Source organism: Hippocampus comes, unplaced genomic scaffold (genome assembly GCF_001891065.2).
Source record: "Hippocampus comes isolate QL1 unplaced genomic scaffold, H_comes_QL1_v1.1 scaffold327, whole genome shotgun sequence".
In the NCBI taxonomy this organism is placed as follows: domain Eukaryota; kingdom Metazoa; phylum Chordata; class Actinopteri; order Syngnathiformes; family Syngnathidae; genus Hippocampus; species Hippocampus comes.
In genome coordinates, this window is record NW_017806221.1 from 319,615 (window position 1) to 340,971 (window position 21,357).

The following is a 21,357-nucleotide window of genomic DNA, read 5'->3' on the forward strand; positions in this document are numbered from 1 at the left end:
GCTGTGAGCGATCGGGGGTAGAAACCGGAACGCTCCAAAGAAAGCCTGAATTCCTGCTGATGCTGGCAGGGTTTGGGAGGCTCATTTTGTTCATGTTAAGTCCTAATGATAACATTAATGTGCACAGTTTGCGGAGTATAAAATCAACTGAGTCAAATTGTTTTCGCTGTCTCATTCAGATATCCCAAACTGCGATCCAAACTGTTTCTACTTTTTCCCCAGACTGGATTTGAAGGAAGAAGAAATGTGTAAGCTGTGATATTCAGTTTTTCACCAAAGACTAGTTGCCATTGAAATTCTGACAGAACGGGAAAACTGTCACTGTACAACAGTCACTACATTTTTCCAAAAAGAAAGAAAGAAAGAATAAGGAAACAGATCAATGAAGACTGATTATAGTCAGCTTTGCAGTCACAGGGGGCAGGGATGCTTTGACCGTTCTCTTTGGCAATCACCCACGGCAGGCGCAAATCACACTGTGACTCTGCTTGGCCAGGTCTGACCTCGGCTTTGAGCACGATCAAGGCTGTGTGTTTGGGAGACAACACTGGTGCAACTTTCCTTGAAACAAAATAATTGTAGGGCTCCACGGCTTTTGAAGGCCTTTAATTTTTCATGACAGAAGGTTCAGGGCTTTCTATTAAATAGCAATAAATATCTCCAAAGCAGATTTGTTGCGAAGATACAAATTCCGTTTATTGAACACGGTAGCACACGTTATTCAGACAGTAGCGGACTACAGATACTTGAGGACATACTCTATAAACAAACAGACAGTTGAAGGTTGAGCAGGGCGTGTATTCAGTCCATTCGGCTGTAAGGTGGGCTCCAGATTTCATGATTTTGGAGCCTTGTTTAACTTTTTTTTTTTAATTTAGGAGACTTGTTAACAATAGTCTTATTTACAAGACATCATAAGTATATTCTGCATGTCACCCAACTGAAGGATGGCTCTCTCATTTCTTGTGCCAGAAGACCTTTTTGTTGTTGTATTTTGGAGCATGGTGCCATATAGAAGAATTCAACGCTCAGAGAATAACATGAATAGATACTCTCTTAGATGCAATGGAGGTGACCCAATGCAGGCCAGTCAGACATCAAAGCGTGCCAGCTGTTTTCTCAATCGGAGGAAATAAGGGGCTTGTAAGGGAGGTGGACTGAAGAGGAAGATTGAGATGACACGTTGGCTCTCTAGGAGTGTCACTTTGTGTAATAGGTGAGTGGCGGGTATTCATCTGGCCTGAGAGAGCAAAGAAGAATACTCTACATGGACTTCAATGAGACTTCAGTAATTACTTATTACTGCACATATGGATGAGATTGCCTATGAGAGGACTTGGGGTGCGCGTGGCTCTTCGTCCATCTGAAAACCACCTCCAGCGTGACTTCAAGAACATCCTCACAATGCTCCAAGACAAAAGTCTCATTACATGTAATTATGGACTACCGACATGAGCCCACCCTCCCGTTTCTGCCGCATCTCGCTGTCTACTTTTATCCCTTCATTCAACAGGAGGGAAGCAGGGATAAAATTGGGAATGGGGAGGAGGAGGGGGCTATTACCTGAGGACTGACACTGAACATGGCCGCTGACACTTTACTCCACTTCCATTCATGTGGAGTGGCTCACTTGTGGGAAGCAATTACAGACCAAATGATCCAAACTGAGCCTTATGATGAGGGAGCTGGACTGACTGAGTGACTATAGCTCCTCTATTCTTCTTTCATTGTGTACCCAGTATTCTATTAACAGAAAGGCTGCCAGCTCATAATACTGAATATATTTGAGCATCAAGGTGTGTGAAATAAGCACCTAAATTACAAATTAATCTTTTTCATTGTAATGCAAATTAAGATACGCCATTAATATATTTAATAACATGTTCTTCCATAAAATCAAATTATTTTTTTGCTCGATACCTATTGAAGATCTTTTGAAAGCATCCACTTCATTTCTGATAATGTTTCTCCTTGTAATTAAACATACACGGTCTTGTTTATGCCTAGAAATGCACAATTAAGATGATATAGTACTGTCATATACAGTTACAGCCAAAGCGAGGGGTAATTTTGAGTGTTCCATCAACCTGTCATATGTCCGGAGGTTATGGGTTCGAACCCATGACGACCTGCATTGTGAGGCGGATGTGCTAACCAGTCGCTCACCGTGCCGTTACAAACAAATCCATCCATCCATTTTCCGATCCGCTTATCATCACTAGGGTCGCGGGGGGTGCTGGAGCCTATCCCAGCCTTCTTCGGGCAGGTGGCGGGGGACACCCTGAACTGGTTGCCAGCCAATCACAGGGCACGCAGAGAGGAACAACCATCCGCGCTCACACTCACACCTAAGGACAATTTTGAGTGTTCAATCAGCCTGCCATGCATATTTTTGGAATGTGGGAGGAAACCGAAGTACCCGGAGAAAACCCACGCAGCTACAGGGAGAACATGCAAACTCCACACAGGAAGGCCGGAGCCGGAATTGAACCCACGACCTCTGCACTGTGAGGCCGACGCGCTAACACTGGCCCACCGAGCCGCCCTAAATCAAAAATCTCAAAAAAATAAATAAATAAACAGCAGAAAATTAATCATAAAGAAAAACGAATTCCAAAAGTCAAAGCACAGCAACAACTGGAAGTGGTTCGTTGGTAGAGGGAGAGCAGAGGGAATCAGACTCACAGCTGTTTGTTTGTAATTGCGTGTGGTTTTTGATTTGCTGTTGTGTTTCATTTTTCAATGTGAGTTTTTTTTTTTTTGATTGTCCTTTTTGGTTTGTTTTGTTACTTGCACATCAAGGGAAAAAAAACATAACTAAACTGCATATTGTATGAAATCTCAAGACTATCAAGATGTTCTAGAGAGAAATGTGCTGCCCAGTGTCAGAAAGCTTTGTCTCAGTCATAAGTCATCATTGCAACAAGGATAATAACCTGAAACACACAACTAAAACCCCCCAAGAATGGCAAAGAGCAAAATTTGGGTCTTTTCTGGTCTTCTATGAGCCCTCGTCTAAATCCCTTTCCACCCTTCAAATGTGGGACAACTGGAGCAGTTTGCTCATGAAGAGTAGGCGGGAATACCTGCTGAGAGACGCCAAAGTCTCACTGAAAGTTACAAGGATCGTTTGATTGCAGTGATTGCCTCAAAAAGGTGTTTAACAAAACATGAAGTTATGGGTACCATCATTTTTGTTCACGTTCACTCCTGTTTCAGGAGTTTGTTTTTTCAAATAATTCTGTTGAACCGCAATTCAAAAGCCATGTCTCATTTTTATTGGTGAATTTGAATCACTTACATTTAATTTACATTTCAAAGAGGAGCACCAACAATTTTGTCCATGTTTATCGAGAATATGCGTCTGCGCACGCTTGCCCTTCTCTATTCTCAACAGGAGCTCGTCAGTGTGGAGCTGGTGCAACAGGCAGGGCTGACATCCACGGACTGAAAGGACAAAGGCGCCTTCCTTGGCCCCTTTTCAATATGTCACAGTAGGGACAGCATAATCAACCCCATGTCACTACCAGCTGCTCCATCAGAACCACATTAAAATAAACAACATGCTAGGTAGGATCAGGGATATTAAGAGGGGAGACAAGTGGCTCGAGAAGAAAGCGATACACCTCTCATGTCTGCTGCCAAAGCGAAAGAGGACAACTTGAGCCAATAAGTGAGGGTGGAAAGGTTATAAGATAAGATAAGATAAAATAAGAAAACCTTTATTAGTCTCACAATGGAGAAATTCCCAATTCACAGCAGCAAAGTTATGAAAGGAAGAAGTAGAAGAACAAAATATAGGAGCTGCTGTAAAGGCAGCCACTCTCGCGGCGCCATCTTGAAGTCAAAATAACAAAATAAAACAACACAACACATAAGACACAGACAGGCATTCAATCTTAACCACTTTTCTGCATCCTCTTTGTTGTATGAAGCCGTTATGATGAACTCCTTGTGGAGTGAGAGTACTTGGACACATTCAAGAAAATCACAGTTTATAAATGTAGTACATTAAGTCTGAGCTCATGGCTGTTGGTAAAATATACACACGCAGAACTTCCTTTGGGTGGAAATAGTTGTAGGCCTACTACTCATACTTAGATTGAGTCTAAGGTCAGATGCCCAACTGGACCGAATATAGCACACAAAGCACCATGAACACAAGCACTTTGTTGGCACGGCTCAGGTGGTCAAGTGGTTGACTCCAACCCAAGGGTTGACGGTTGAAACAGGAGCCTCGAGTAAGATGGGAGCCTGATACTGCGTCAACAGGAGGGGGAATGAGGAGATTATCATAAAACGCTTTGAGTAATATGAGGATGGAAACGTGGTATATCAGTGAAAGACCATTTCTTACCTTTATAAATCTCTCTAGTTCTTCAAACAAAAAAATTTGAGGCAAGATTCATTCACTGACAATAGGGGTTCACTGGAACACACCTGACAGATTATTCAAGGATTCTTTTAGCATCACATCGGACAAATAGTCCGGTGCTACCTTTACTGGGAAGACGGTTCTTCCAAATTTCGCAGTCACTACATGTCTCATCCCAATAGGACAATATGTCACATTTCATACCCTGTACATTTCCAATATGTCAAATAATGAAGAATGACTGCACAATAACCCAGGGGGGCTCCCCACCATGTTCCACATACGATAAATTACAATAAATGTAGGTTGTGTAATGCATATACGGCTCCTTATTCATTCAGTTTGAAGTGTCCTCTCACTAGCTATGAATTCTTCTCATCTCCAGTACCTGTGAATTACACAAAATGATGCGTTCGCCATTTATTTTATCAGTCCACTGCAGTCGGCAGTAATCCCATTACAACACGTCTCTTAGTACAATAGCCAGATATGTTCTGAATAAAGGCAGCCTTTCTTTGCCTTGTCAAAGGTAGGCCGTCTTTCAAATTACTTCTTCAGAAGTTAAAAGGCCCACTGCCTAATCAGTCTATTATACCAGGCTAATAGATGACCAGTAATTGCAACTAATAACTTATTACTCATCTGCACAAATATTCTAATAGCTTGTATTTAGAAGCCATTTTTTTTTCAATGGCCATAGTGGAAAAGGGGTAGACGACTCTATTCACTAGCAAGAGAGACCGCAACACAAAGAAATACTCTCACAAAAGAAGCTTAGAAAGCAACCTGTAGAATGTTTTTTCTTCTTTTTGCTGGATTAATATCTAACCTTATTCACAGGGATGTGAAATCTCAGGCTTCATCTCCAAAGATGCTGCAGGCTTTGGCTTTGTTTGGTACCCAGACCCCTTTCTGACAGCAAGGCACCTCGGAGAATGATTCTAAATGTCCTTCTGGCACTCTGCAAGGGCCCAGACACATGCAGAGCTCAGTGGAGGCCACAAAGGTGGACACCATTTTTGATTTTCAGTTGCAACACCAACACATCGTCATGAGGAGTAAATCAGACATATAATGCACGTCGACGTTTTCTTTTTTTCCATTTCTGATCAAATGTTACAACATGGGCTTTTGGGAGCTTCGTTGTATACGGATACCATGAACATGCTGAACTGTGTCTGAAACCGACAAAGTTACAAACTTTGCACAAGAGTGTACGGGTCAAGAGAGACGTCCCATACAAAGGCGAGCTGCACTTATCAGTCTCAGTCGCCTTGAGCATCAGAAAAGCAACATTTGTATCTGTCCCAACAGGTTAGAATTGATGACAGCTGTTGTGCAGTTCAGACTTTACTCAAAATCCCTCTAGAGCACCAAATTTGTGCACCAACTCTTCTAAGTTGTGTGATCACTTACATATCGTCGTGCACCATGCAAAAGCATGCTTTGAAGTAAATCGACTCTTGGGAGGAAACATCATTAACAAATATGTTTATTGACCAGAGCGCATTGAAGACTCAATGGACAGAATACAAAAGGGGTAGTTAAAGGGGTAGGACACACAAAAACCCACTGGGAGTATACAGCCCCTGCTGATCAATGACCTCATCAAGAGTCAGACTCACTTTCAAAGGCGGCAGGACCAAAGCGCAATGGGACCTTTGCAGCCCCACAGATAACAAACCAACACCAGACACCCAATAAAGAGACTTCCACTTCATTTAAAAGCAATTAATATTCTTGGCTGGCTGGCATGCTCGCTTTGGTGTGGCAGGTCTGTACACGCCCCCTGCACTGTAATGGAGCTGACTGGTTAACTTTTGAGTCTGTGACCAGTGTTGGCTGCCTGGGTGAGAGCGCCGATGCGCAGTGGGACGCGGTGTTTAGATCAGAGTGAATGGGCCTGTCTCACAGCCCAGTGCACCCCAAAAGAACCTCCTCTTCTCCATCTTTCTCAATACATGTCTTGTTCTTTCTGTCTATCCATCCTCTTATTCTTCTCCACGTTTTTCTCCCAGCGTCTATCGTGGGGTTTGTTTCCTTTTATTCTCCTGCCTATCTTTCTTTCTTTTTTGACTTCTCATCTTCGGTCAATATCAATCAGCCTTCAATATGAGCAAGGGTTTAAATAGTCAGCCTTTGTAGTCTTTGGTAATGATTGTCCCCTGAGGATTAAAAAAATATATATGTTGTGTCTGCAAGCGCATTCACTCTTCCCAACATCAAGATGGCTACAACGGGGGATAAATAGATGTCTGATCTTATATTCGTTTATATACAATGCTGATAAAAAGAATCTAACGGAAAAACAAACCGGAAATGTTTAGGGATTACACAAAATAATGTACTTCCTGATCAACGGTGGTGTGGCTATATACAGAACTGACCAATCATATTCAGACTAATAAATAGTAGCAAATACGAACCTGCCATCTTTTAAAGTGCACAACAGCAAAGTACTGTTGATCCATTGTTAGCTGTCGACTTGTGAACAGCATGATGAGGATGACTGTTTAAACACCAGCTCTAATCGAACCAGGACATTTATTGCTCGATTCAAGCATCAAACACCTGTTGTGAATTTTGCCGGTAAGCTCCTCGTTAGAGAACAGCAACTTGTGCAAAAAGCACTGAAACATTTAACAGTTGAAAATGTGCATTCGAAAGCTTAGAAAAGGTCACATGAAGTTCACCTGTAAAGGTTTGAATATATTTTTGGCTCGTCCTGAAATTTCACCAGAAAGCCAAATATCTTGAATTTTTTGTGAGTAATATATATATAGATAGATAGATAGATAGATAGATAGACAGATAGATAGATAGATAGATAGATAGATAGATAGATAGATAGATAGATAGATAGATAGATAGATAGATTTTTTTTTTTATACATTGAGAAAATACTGAATACGCCTGCCCAAACAATAAAACTCTTATAATTCTAAAAGCTTCTTGAACTTGCAATGAAAGTGCATTATCTCATAACAAGTGGTTTATTCACTTCTGGAGCATAAGTGGAATGAAGCATGTCATATATACAACTGTTCAATTTGTATAGAGAAGTAGCAGATTAATTGAAATGATCAAGTGTGTGTGTGTGTGTGTGTGTGTGTGTGTGTGTGTGTGTGTGTGTTTTAATTCATATACCTTAATGCTTCTATTTAAACAAGGTAAATTGAATACAATCATGGAGAAGTGTTTGTCCTTGGGGAATAGTTGAGTGAGGATGGCCATCAGAGACCTTATTCAGCAAGCTGAATGATAATGACAAGTGCATTAGTAGTCATTCGCCTTGTTGTTTAGTAGGCTGAATGGAAAAGGGAAATCAATGGACCACAGCATACACAACTTTTGCAACTGCCGCAGCTCACTGATAAAAATCTTGTTCAAGAGTACAGCTTTGTTTAACTTGAGCATGATTATAATCTTTCCAGTCACCTAACATATGCAAATATCTCAGAAAATACATTCTTTAGCGAGGTCAACAAGGTGTCAAATTGACCGGCTCAATGTTTCTCCATTTAGGGTTCAATAATAGCTTGTAGCTGCCTGTTGGCCTCAATTACATCGAACTTGGAGCATGCCAATTAGTCAATGGCAGCTACGAGACCTTCCTCTTTCACAGTCTTGTAGCATAAAGACCACACCGTCTTCATTTAAATGCTGAAGATATACCGTAGGATCATTTTCTTACTTCTCCATTTGGAAAACAACTATTTGACATTGTGCACACACAAACACACGCGCCAGCCACATTAGTACAAGCATATTCCAAAGACACTCACCTACTGCTGCATCAAGCTATTATTCTTAATTGTGGTTGCAGTTTTGAGTGCTTTAGAAGTGGATCGCATTGACAAGTATTACAAATGTTGCGCCACTCTCTTGTAGCTAAACAAGGTCACAAAATCATTATTTTTAGGAGTAGTAGTAGCAGTAGTAGTAGTAGTAGTAGAAGTCGTTGCTGTTGTTGTTGTCTTACTGTCATATATTTAGCTCCCAGCCCCTAAAAAACTCACACATTAACACCTCTTCTTAAATTGAGAGCTCACCCAGTTTCATGTGGAATTTTTGACATGGTTCTCTGCTCTCGATTCACATTGCATTTTGTACCTATTTGTTATGAGCAATGACTGCAGAACATGAACCAATACAGTCCAATACAGTCTATTTCAGCACAGTCCAATGCATTGCAGTACATTACAATAAAAACAGAGGAAGATAAATGTATAACTAGAGAACCGTAATCATGATAATGTTGATTGATTACATTTTTTTTAAATGCACAATAGCTTAAGACATTTTTTGTGTTCCACTCTTAAATATTGAAACCCATGCTGCTTGTGATCCTCTTGGTATCGAACCATAAATTATTGTTGTGCTTTCATTGTGGACAATGACCCCGATGATCACAGTATACAGAACACACAATGCTCGAATCACAAGGAAATGGTTGAGTTTAGGTTCCATGTCAAACACATGAGACAGTATGGCTCAAATGGCTGCTGTTTATTTTGTAGATGTGTGCGTGTGTGTGCGCATTCTAATAGCCACAATGTTAAAATTGTCTATTTCATCGCCGATCTGTCTGCTAATGTTTCGATTTGAATTGTAGATGTTTTGTAAGTTGTACATGAATGGACCGCTGAGCACTCAGACCTGACTGCTTTGTGTGAGGGACCTGAACAATGGGTATTATGGTTTACACAAACCTGGGCAGATGAAAATTCATCTCTCATTATTCATGACATCAAACAGACAGGGCTGAGGCCTCGAGCGGGCTCATTTGCAGCTGAATGTGGGGAGGCTGCAGAGACAGTGGCCTGTTTAGCATGTGTATGTGTTGCAGAGGTGGTGGAGGGATGGAGGAGGAGTGGGTACCAGTGGGCCACAGCTGGTGTGTCACAGTCCCAACCTTCTACCTGCTGCTATCACAACTGACACACTGAGGCCAAATCAGGGACTCATCCTGCTGAAGTTGTGGTGCGTCTATCAACTGCTTCTGCTCGCTTATCAATCTGAGCCTAACTTGTCAACGTGTTTCCTCCTGCCGCTGCCTGACTCCTGCCCTCCTCCGTCAGAAAAAAAAAAAAAAAGAACATTCAGGTCAACTCAAGAGCAACATGAATTCCCGAACCTTTGAAGCAGAGCAGGGACAATTCCAAAGGCAGTAAATGTTAAATGATGCTTTGATTCACATGCACAGCTATCTATTTTCCTGTCTACTTATGTCCTTATCTTTGCCTCCCTCCAGTTCGTTGTGCATGCATGTCAAGTTTCATCGCTTTGTCCTCATGGTGCCTCCTGTGTTTTTTTCCACATATGCAAGTATTTCATTCGCCCTGTGCAGCTTTGGAAAACCAGCAGTGTGTTTACTCTACCTGGTTTACCTGCTCCAAGAGAACAGGATGCCAGCGGTGGCAACATCAATCCTCGTTAATCTGTCAGGCGGCTCTTATGTTGTGTGGATGTCATGTCGTTTGTTCCATATCTCTCAAAAATTGTCTGACCAGTTGTGCGTGATGACTCTACCTGTGTTTATGTCCAGAAATACCTGCAGCAGAGCAGTCACTCAGCATCAATGGCCCGGTAAAGAGAGAGGCAGCCACTGTCTCGCTGTCAGAGATACTTCATCACACAGTGGAATAGCCAGATGTGTGCAACCTTGAAATGCACTCGAAAGAAACTTTTCTTATTTACTTTACTCTTTTCATATTACTACTCCGAGGGGCCGAAAATGCATTAAAATTGATCATTCAAGTCATTTGTTTTCACCAATTTCTAAATTGTACGGCTCCAGCACACCTGCGATTCAGAAAATAATTGGATGGATGTTCCTTTTGAAGCTTAAAAATGCAAACCATTGGAAAATACTTAGCACACTAAACATTTTTGTTTCCAACTCGATGGAAACACTTTTCAATGAAAACATACGCATGCATGTTAAATGTTTTTTGTAGGCATGTACAGGTATGTCACAGCCAAGTATAGTACTGATAGTGAGTTTATCTATTTGGAGCATTGTCCAGGATATATATATATTTTTTTTTTGCTGTCAAAAAAAAAAAAAAAAACCCTAGAAAATAACAGAAGCTAGCAATAATATTTCAGATTTGCGAGTCTTATTTGAAAAATGACTAGCCTATTTGAACCGGTGACAGTGTTTAAGTTAAGACTTTCATTTGCTACATTAAAGGGTACGAATTTGTTCTTTGGTGTTGGTGAAAAGAATTTGAAGTTGGGGTGTTTATCATGCTTTAAGGGAAAAAAGACAAGTTTATATATATATATATATATATATATATACACTTTTTTTTTTTTTCAAAAGAGATGCACACAAAAAAATGTCTTTTTGACCTGTTGTATAAAGCCAGGCTAGTGTTGAAGCTCTTTCCCCAATCAACAATCTGTAGTTAGTAATAGTATTTTCTCTCTTTTTACTGAATACATGTAGTAGTTGCTGATGTTGTAGTGGTTCACTGGCTTGACTTGCCTTCAGACACCACAGGATCAGTTCTAATACTCAGTGACAATGTGAATGTAATAATGAACAATTATTTGTCTCTATATGTTTCCTTTAATTGATTTGCAACCAGGCCAGGGGTCATTTTAACTTTCACGCAAAGTCAGTTTTCCAGCACATCCACAACATATAGGAAGTTCTACTTTGAGGATGGTCACTGCAGAATTTAGTTTCAAGCGATGTGTATTTCTCTTCTGGGTTATTCCTTGAACTCATGGGTAAGATTTGACATCAGGGCTGTACAAAGTGCAGAATTGAATTGAGGATGATCCCTAAATGCCAATTCAGTTAGCAAAGAGCAAGGAAAATTGCAATTTAAATTTGAATTGTTTTATAAAAACAAAGGGCGGCCCGGTGATCCAGTAGTTAGCGCGTTGCCCTCACAGTCCAGAGGTACCGGGTTCAATTCCAGCTCCGGCCTCCCTGTGTGGAGTTTGCATGTTCTTCCCAGGCCTGCGTGATTTTTCTCCGGGGACTCCGGTTTCTTCCCACATTTCAAAAACATGCATGGCAGACTGATTGAACACACTAAATTGTCCCTAGGTGTGCGTGTGAGCGTGGATGGTTGTTCGTCTCTCTGTGCGCCCTGCGATTGGCTGGCAACCAGTTCAGGGAGTCCCCTGCCTACTGCCCGAAGACAGCTGGGATAGGCTCCAGCACCCCCCGCCACCCTTGTGAGGATAAGCGGATCGGAAAATGAATGAATGAATGAATATAAAAATAAAAATATTTTGTACAGAAAAGTGCATCAACAAAGTCCAAACTGAAATCACTGGGCACAAGGTGCCAGGAAAAAACAATGCCTAAAACAAAAAGCGCTTGCAAAGGCAAGGTACAAGAGAACACCGAGAATACACAAACGAAAGATTGAAAAAAATAAATAATGAAAATATGACAAAACAAGAGTGACGATGAAAGATATTGAGAGGTCTAGCATACAACTCTTGAAGCACAGCAGTGAGCAAGGTAAATAATCCGACAAGAGACTATGCAGTTTGGCAGCCCTTAAATACATGGCAGGCCTACTTGGTAAACGCGGAACAGGTGTGCCTGTTGGAAGGAAACGCCCTTCACTCCAACTGGGGCTGAAAACCAACCAGACAGACACACATGACAGTTCCTCCCAAAATTGTGATGTGAAATGAAGACTCCAAATCATCTGCAAGTGTGGATTTTACCTCAGTAAGTTTTAATAGACCAAACGATAAAACTGTACTACCATGAATAAATTCTGTTTATTGAACCCAAGTAAATTATATTGGATATAATTTACTGAAAATATAAATTACGTGTGTGTTTTGTGTGTGTGTGTGTGTGTGTGTGTGTGTGTGTGTGTGTGTGTGTGTGTGTGTGTGTGTGTGTGTGTGTGTGTGTGTGTGTGTGGGGAGCATCAGTTTTTAAATCATCCTCAAGATTAGGCAGACAAAATGATACCAGCATCACAGTGCCTTTATCATAACATAAACGTCATATAAGTCTGTATCCTTGTCAGACTTGTATCACATCACTGTATATCATGTCATGCATATAACGGAGATAAGGCAGGAGAAACTCCTTCTTTGACCCAATAAGAAATGGTTCATGGTGTGTGGATTTGGTATGATTTGTGGAAGTCACAAGGGCCTATGACTGTATATAGCAGTAGGAGACTCAAAAGATGCACTTGTGTGTTTTGTAATGTAGCGCTCCTCTTGGCAACAGCTGTGATTGGTCAAAGAGCAAATTATCATTCATGCTAAACTGACATTTTACATTGAGGTAAGGTAAGATCTTAATCTGTCGCTTGTGTTTTTATAAGAGTTTAGAGTTCTGATGACTATACTATACTATACTATTCCAAATCTAAAATAATTATTGTCTGTTGCATGTAACAAATGGGCAATTGAAATGTGAACGTCAGTCAAAATTGATCACATTTTGGTCAACTGTCCCAAAGGTATGGAATGAAATAACTCAGCCATCTGTTGTCCTTATTTCCGAATCAGTCGAATCTGGACATCGGCCTAATATTAAATTTAAAAAATAGTGTCCCTCCCATCTGCTGCTTTTGCTTGTCTAGTGCTATTACCATGGTAATGCTAGAACACGAAGACAACCTGTCGATTGCCTTGGAAATGAAGGTCACACCTTTGCATCATTTAGGACTGTTCATCACCTGCATTGGCAACCACGCACAACACTATGACAAGATGCTGTCTTTGTTTATGTGTGCACTCGTTTGTGTGTGTGTGTGTGTGTGTGTGTGTGTGTGTGTGTGTGTGTGTGTGTGTGTGTGTGTGTGTGTGTGTGTGTATGTGTGTGTGTGAAAGTGTGTGTGTGAATATGTGTGTGTGTGTGGGGGGGACAAAGAAAGTCAATCATAAAAAGTGAATATGAGAAAAATGAAAGCAGCCGTAAACATCAAAATTATGTTATGTGTTGTGTTTTTTATATTACTTTATGTTAACTGTTTTGTAAAGCGCTTTGTAATAGCTGCAGCTGTTGTGAAAGCGCTATATAAATCAGGATGTATTGTATTGTATTGTATTGTATTGTAAAATCGTGGCTTAACTTTCATATTGCATATTTTTCCTTGTTGTCTTATGCAAATTCAGTCATCAAAGAAAATGCATAAAAATAGAATAAACCAATCACTTAATTTGACCAAATAATCACATGAATGATACAGTAACAACTATCAGTAGTAGTAGCACAAATAGTAGCAGTAGCAGCAACAGGAGTATCAGTGGTAGTACGAGTATATTGATCAATTAATACCAGTTATTATTAGTATTATTATTTATTATCATTAATATTAATCATCATCATAACATCGGAAAGTTTAAACTATCTGAAAAAAAATCTAATTAGAATTTAGAAGAATTGCGTTGGGCAAGTCCAGAATCAAATTATAGTGATGAATTTATTTAAATGTTGGAATTATTGTTGTAATTATGTACATGTACAAGGTCTTGATTGCTCATATGATGTCGCATAACTGAAAAACACATACATTTTTAACATATTTATTTCAAAAAAGGCAACCACATTTAGAACAAGGGTAAAATATTGTCCTCATCGACAATATGACGTAAAAACACGCTTGTACGACACCGTAATGTGAAATATCATACTTTACTCATTTTTACATACAATACATTTTTTTCTCTCAGAAATAGTTCCATAAATAAACACAGGTGTTTGCTTCTTTAAGAACCGCGTGCCTCCGCAAGAAAGTGCAAATTTAAGTGTATTTATTTAGAGAGGCGCAGGGAGATGGGTCGTAAATGAAGCTCAGGAAATACGTGTTTCGTTGTCATAATAATCACCAGGCAGCCGTTTATGCAATTAAATGGTTTCCTTAAAGTGCAGTTAAAATCGCTGTCAGGGAATTGTGACTATTGGGAACAGTAGGCCGACATGTTTATTTTACCGGTCACTGGTCAACAAAATAAACATAATGTGGCATTTTCGTGTTATATATGTTGGAATGCGTGTTCAGTTGTTCATTTTGTATAAAAGTATGTTTCGTGAAGGAAAAAAAGATGTGCCTAAAAAAAAGACCTGTTTTTATCAATGCGGGAAAAAAAGTTCGAAATAAAGAACACAAACTGAAGTGGTGACACATTTAAATCTTTTTGTGAAATTGAGAAAGCCGGCTGAATGCGTCAAACACTGAAGGAAAAAAACCCCTTGGCATTTTGCATTGCAACAATTCGATCGAGTTTCATCCAGCGACTATAACAGCACTTGATTATTGTACAGTCTTTATATTATTACGGAAAAGAGCAATAAAAAGGTCAATATATTGTAATAAACTGGCTGGGCGGTCCAAAGTGTGGAGGGTATAAATAAATCTTTTGGGGCGGGCGGGGCGTACACAATTCAAAGCCAGTTGTATTAATATTGACGTTTGTTAGTCTGTTTGTTTGTTTGAGTGTCTCAGTCAGTGTGGAGGGTATAAATAAAATCTTTTGGGGCGGGTGGGGCGTACACAATTCAAAGCCAGTTTTATTAATATTGACGTTTGTTTGTTAGTCTGTTTGTTTGTTTGAGTGTCTCAGTCGTTATTCTTGCTGGATTCGGGCTCACTTTGGTCGTCGGTGAAGCAGACGTCCACGTCGCTGTCGTTGTCGCTCTTCAGCTCGGCGTCCTCGAACAGGCCCGCTTTGTCATCCAACTTCTTGATGCTCTGGCCGGGATGTCTAGATTTGACGTGCCTTTCCAAATCTCTCCTCCGCACCAGAACTTTGCCGCAGAAGTCGCACCTGTAGGGGGTGTTGCCCTCCGCGTGGAGTCGAATGTGCTTGTTCAGGTTGCTTGGGTCCCCGAAGGGCCGGAAACACACTTTGCACTTCAGCGGCTTGTAGCCGGTGTGAGTCCTCATATGGATTTTCAGGCCGTATTTCCTGGAGTACAGTTTGCCGCAATACAGACACAAGTGTCCCTTTTTTGGTTTGCCTGAGTTGGCGTTGCTGGTGCTTCCGGCGGGCAAGGGGTCGAGTCTGGTCCGGTTCTTCTCATTCGCGATTTCGGAGAGCTGTTGCGTGTGCATGGCTATTTCCCGGTCAATGTTGGTGATTGTGCCCATGTCTTGGCTTAGGGAGGGCGCGCCAAAGTAAGGCATGGACTCCGGGTACTTGAGGAGATTGCTGAAGTGGAATTTAAGAGGGTAATAGGGCGAACTGTACAGAAGCTCTCCGTTGTAAACGGTGAAGGGCATCAGGGGGATATTACAGTCTCCACCGTAAGTCTTGACGCCGTCAAAGTTGGGCAAGGAGAACCTTTCAAAGTGGAGTCCCGGGTGCATGTGCGGGTAGCGGGACGGCGACAGCCCGGCGTGCACTCGACTCTCGACGTGTTTGAAAGCCGATGTTTCCTCTATGTGAGGGAGAAGTGGGAAGCCTCTGATGGCGTTGGCACATGGCACCACGCTGGCAGAGTCAACCAGCCCTGGGGCGCATTTGGCCGCGGGATTCCCGCTTCCGTTGAGCGTCTCGCCCACCACGTTTCGCATCGGTTTCATGTTCCCCACGGCTTTGCCGAATCCCAATGCGCCCAGCTTGGAGCTGGCGTCCTCTCGATGCGCGTCACCGCTCGGGACCTTAGCGACGCCTGTTGGCTTGAATGCGGAACGGACACCTGGGTGAAAGCCCATGGAAGTGAGCATCGAGGATGCTGCGCCGAGGCCGAGCATGTGTCCTTGGTTCCGGGATGAGGTGACGCTCATGTCCAAGGCTCTGTCCTGCTCCTCGGAGCTGCTTTTCTTCAGCAGACCGGCCTTGCCCAAAAATGGTGAGGTCAGTGGCCTCCTGCTGGAGTCGGAGATGGAGGAGATGGTCTGTGAACTCCTGGGCGAGGAAGACGTGTTGGGGATGTCTCCAGACTTTGGTGACCTGCTGAAGGTCTCCGTGCCTCTGATTTGCTCGCTGTTCACGAACCCGCGCCCGTTGCTGAGAGCGCAGTGGAAGTGGACGTGGGCTTTGAGTGTGTTGGGGTATTTAAAGATTCTCCAGCAGTACCAACAGATGTAACGCTCTTCACCTGCACAAAAGACCCCCAAAAAAGGAAAAAGAAAAGAAAACGCCAATGGTGATTCAATCGTAAAAAAATAAGACGCAATGCTCATGTCATTCATTTAAACACTCACATTCTTGTACATATAAGACCCTTGCGAAATATTTATTAGTCTGAGAACCTGTGCTGAATGCGCATTATTGACACTGACATTGAATCCAAATAAACGTGCTTCAAATAAAAACAATTATTCATGAATTATGAATTGACAATATTTTGCGATAATACAGTATTTACAAATTCAACTCGACATCTAAATTACAATAATAATAATAAGAAGAACAAGAAGAGGAAGAATATAAAATGAAAAAGCTCCATGCTCTTAATTTTTATTATTGTGGTTGCTGTTCATTCATCGTTGCCTTGCAGAGGTGATTCGGGATTTTTGGTTACATTATTTAGCTATTGGTTCAAAATATAAGAAACAACTCTGAATATACTCCAAAAAACGTCAACAATACTAAAACCTATATTCAGAAACATGATAACGATTGAATAACAGTCTGACAGTGCCATCTTTAATGGATCGATATTATCTGTAAGAATGTCACTCCCAAATTAATCTCCACCTCGTGCCAGAACGAACATTTATACGGGACGCGAAAAATAGTGGTTAGTATATCATAATTATTATGTAAGGAGATTTTTTTTAACAAATCAGGCCTCTAGTCAATCGGACCCTGTTCCGGGAGATGGAACGGTTGACAGCCAGGGCGAGTCATCTTTTTAATGACTCCCAGGCGAGTATTCAGAGGTTGATATAGATGTAATGATTTTGTAATCCTCACCCGGGCCATTGTTAATGGACCCCATCAAAAGAGCAAACGCCCAGCCCAATCTGGCGATGCATTGAAGGTTCTCCTTTTCCTCTCTGGGCTCTTTCCCGTGGAAGTGACAGCAGCTGTGGCTTGAAATCGCAAGTCTGTAGAAACAATGACGCTGGCCCATCTGTTGACGCCTAATAATGGGAGCCGGCGTATGTCCACGAGCGAATACACGCGGTGTGCTGGGCCCGGGAATCGGGGCAATATACACCCCACATAAAAGTTAGCATTCATTAGGTCACAATACCTTCACGCACCCACCTAATTTACCGTGAAGCACTTGTTTTTTGAATTTATTTGCTTTTGAATAAATGAATATTAATGGCACCGTGACATTCGTTAACCACCCAACTGAATCAGAAGCCTCTTTTGCATCAGAGACACGCCAATTTGTTTTGTAATTGTGTTTTTTTTATTTCATAATTTTAAAGACGATAATTAGCGTGATCTTTTAATCGTAGCAGTGTGTTCGTCAGATTTTTTTTAGTACTGTGCTATAAAAAACATAAAATAATAATCCATTGTCTGTTACAGACATTTATTTACAAACTATGTATTCTTGATAATCTTTTGCTTGATTTTTAAACGAATTAACTACTAATGAGCTGGTGTTTTGCTGAGGTAACAGGGATTTAGAACAATGCTTTAATACAAAAACCATCGTCACAATGAGTGAGAAGTAGAAGGACGTGTTTTAGTAGTAATTTTTAGTATTAAATCGGAATTAATTAATTCGAAACGTTTAAATAGCCTATAGTCCTATTTTGTTTTTTAAATTATTACATTTTACAAGAGGGCGGTAACAGCATTCTGTTTTAAACGTTATCTTATTTTTTTACTATTGATGGTTGTGTACATAAATGTACTAAATGTCGAATAAATCTAATACACGCTAATGTCATGGATTTTAAACGAAATAGTTTTAACAGTGCAGTGATGGGCCATCAAATGTCGATGTTTTTTTTATAATAACTGACCTTTCACTTGCTTGGAGTAGATATCCTAAACTGTGATAATGATTTCCTTCCCTAAATTGTGAGTTGTCTTCTGTAATGCAAATTTAGGAAGAAATTCAGCAGGAGTTTTGCTTACCTTTCTCGTCGTGAGTGGGGGTGGCCGTCGTGGGCACGTCATACCACTGGGCCAAAGCGTTAGAGTACCAAACACTGAGCTCTTCTCCCGCAGGAATTTCTCTCATCACGCGGTAAAATATCTAATAAATAATTAAAAAAGGAAATTAATCTTGGATAAACTTAAACGAAAAGCCCAAATTAATGGCAGTGATTAATGATCAAGAAAACATGTGCAGAAGGAAAATTTACCTGTCCGCCAGGTAGGTCAGACACAGCCTCTAGATTTTGTTCTTGACTGTTTCTGGCGGCTCGGATGCATCCGATCCAGTCTGACACGGGACAGCCGGACTCATCCACACACTCTTCCCGCACCAAGCGAATCTGATAATAACAAGTATATTGAACAGATATGTGAAATGCAGTAACGAATTATATTTATTGCGTGCTCGTTTTTGTATAGGCCTACTTTTATATAAATATATGTTTAGATTCCACTCACTATCATAAATTATAAGCATGTGGTATATGGCACCAATAGGTGCTGCGCTCACGCATGACCAAAACACGCTTAATGCGTCTTTATCCGCTCTGCTGATAATTTACTGAAGTGAATGACATACAGGCCTAATTGAGTTGATATGGGAAACGAATTTGAGGAGTGTCAGAGCGTTTTTAAACTATTCAAGGACATTAAAGATTCAAGCGTGACATTTGACACAGAGATTTCACCTGATGAACGCCCTAAGCCCGGGGCCACGCAGTTAGATGCATCAATCACCACCACTGACAGCATCAACAATAACTGGGTGAGGATAGATGCATTTATGGGGGCAAAGTGTTAACTATGGTTTTTCTATGAATAAAACTGTGACAATTAGCTGCTTTTTTTAAGCGATCTTGGAAATAAAAAAGAAATAAAACGACCGAGGCTGCTTTGCAACGGAATCTTTCTCCAATCAAAATATAAATGCATTTGTTTACCTTATAATAATGAATTTATTTTTTTCATCACCCCAAGTCTTGGTGAAAAATGTCGGTGTCCGGACCCATTAAAATTAAACAACTTATCAAGATAACAGGCCCGCCAGGGAGGGATAAACGTGAGGCTGCTGAGGGCATGAAAGCCGCGCTCAGCAGGCCGACTCGCCCATTAGAACGGTTAAGTAGACGCCCAGACTGACAAGTTGGCCACTTATGGGCTCAATTATTTCCATCCTGACAGACCAAACCGATTAATAAAGGAGATGGAGCATGACAGTGTTGCTTAAAAAAAATCCCAAATCCAATTGTTCTCATTTTAGTTATCAAAGAGGTAATGCAGATATTTGTCGTATGCATGACAGAACAAGACATTTTTAAAAAATGACGTGGCAAACAATTTGTAAAAGTTATTGTGTTCTCTTTCTGGGGGAATTCCGAGGTGCATGTAGTATATGCATATTAAAAACGCCTCACTACATGAGCGAGTCGAAGCAGCTCTTGCATCATTTTTTTGTTGCAAATATGATAATGAAAAAAAATATCTATATAACAAAAATAAAGGCTAATAGGTTCCCACTATTTAGAAGTTACCTTTTTCTTGGGCCCAACTTCTTTGCGGTCTGACAGGTACTTCCCCAATTTAAAGACGCCAGGAACCGGACCTATCCTGAGCCCGGCAGGGATTCCACAGTCTGAAACCACACTGACAGTGGCGGACGCCCGGGTGGCTTGCATTGCGTGGGGTGAGATCAGAACCATGAAGACTGATGGAAGCCGAGTGAGAGAGTGCGGGGAAGACGGTTCCAGGAGGAAGAGGAGAGGAGGAGGACCGGCCAATATCCGCCCTCAAAGTGACGCGGTGGCGTTAAGCACCCCGCTTTTCTAGTGATGGGTGCAGGCAAGGTAACCCCCTCCACCTATCACTATCGACCCCCCCCCCCCACCCGCCCGGGATGCGAGTGTGGCTCAGATGGGAGGAGAGTGGTCCTGAGTTTGCGGGGCAGTGCGCGCGTGCGTGTAAGTGTGAGAGAGCTGGGCAAATCCAACAGCTGTGAGGACAGTGCAACGCAAGGGCCTGCATGGTCACATGGAGACTTTCCCTCACCCCGCCACATAATGAATTGCTCCAAACTGGTCAAGAGACACAAAGGGCCAGGCGACCTTCCCATCCCCAAAATCCAATTTGTCAAGGGCAGAGAAAAGAGGGTGCATCATCAAAGGTCCAAAGCAACCATTAATCCTCAGCATGTGGCTTTGTCCTCCAGACAGTTCCGATATTTTAACTGACAAATCCACTGTATAATTTAACCATAAATCCTCATCCCGTTCCATTCTTTCCATTCAACCCAAGTTTAAGGAATCAATGGCTACTTTAAATCTACTCTGCCGGCATTCTTTAGGCTTTTTATACACTTCAAAGCAAGTATTCTCCCCCTCCTTTTGTGTCCTTATTTAGACAAAAGGATCAGGAAAGTTTAGAGGACTTGTTAGCTTCTATTGACTCTCGGCGTGTGCCGGCTTGAGCTCAGACAGGTACTGAAAAGGAAGAACCAGCAGCAGGAGGAGAAGTGGGGAAAAACGTCAAACTAATCGCCAGCATCGTCATCATTCTCACTTAGAGAAATAGCCTACTCGTATTTTCCATTTGTGTCCCAATCTATTTTGATACAGAATGTGTCTTTTTTATTAGCTCTGTCACTCACAGCAATGATGCATTTGCTTGTCACTTTCTAATGCATATGGAATGCGTTTTTGGGCAACAGTAATCCGGTAAAAATAATTTTAATGTTAAATATCTGTTAGTGCTTTAACCACAGAGAAGTCGCAAATAAAATGAAACTCAAAACACACGGTGCATTATTTGTTTCGTTTCGTGCATACATAAATTGTACATGCGGAAATATATTTTCTGAATTAAAGAACGTATAGGCCACCGTTTGTTTCCTCGACAATAACATTTATTCCATAGATTACATTCGTGCCCATCAGTGGTTTAAAAAAAAAAAAAAAGGGAGGTGCGTGGAA

At 41.3% G+C, this 21,357-nt stretch overlaps 1 protein-coding gene across 1 annotated transcript; it reads right to left on the bottom strand.

Moving 5' to 3' along the window:
* Nucleotides 1-14,833: 14,833 nt before the first annotated feature.
* On the bottom strand, nucleotides 14,834-20,162 carry prdm13 (PR domain containing 13). The gene is made up of 4 exons (XM_019856209.1): nucleotides 19,924-20,162; nucleotides 18,601-18,732; nucleotides 18,371-18,491; nucleotides 14,834-16,421 (listed from the first exon to the last, which is right to left on the bottom strand). The coding sequence occupies exons 1-4, from the start codon at nucleotides 20,089-20,091 to the stop codon at nucleotides 14,938-14,940; spliced, it is 1,905 nt and encodes a 634-aa protein (XP_019711768.1). The 5' UTR covers nucleotides 20,092-20,162; the 3' UTR covers nucleotides 14,834-14,937.
* Between the last annotated feature and the right edge of the window lie 1,195 nt (nucleotides 20,163-21,357).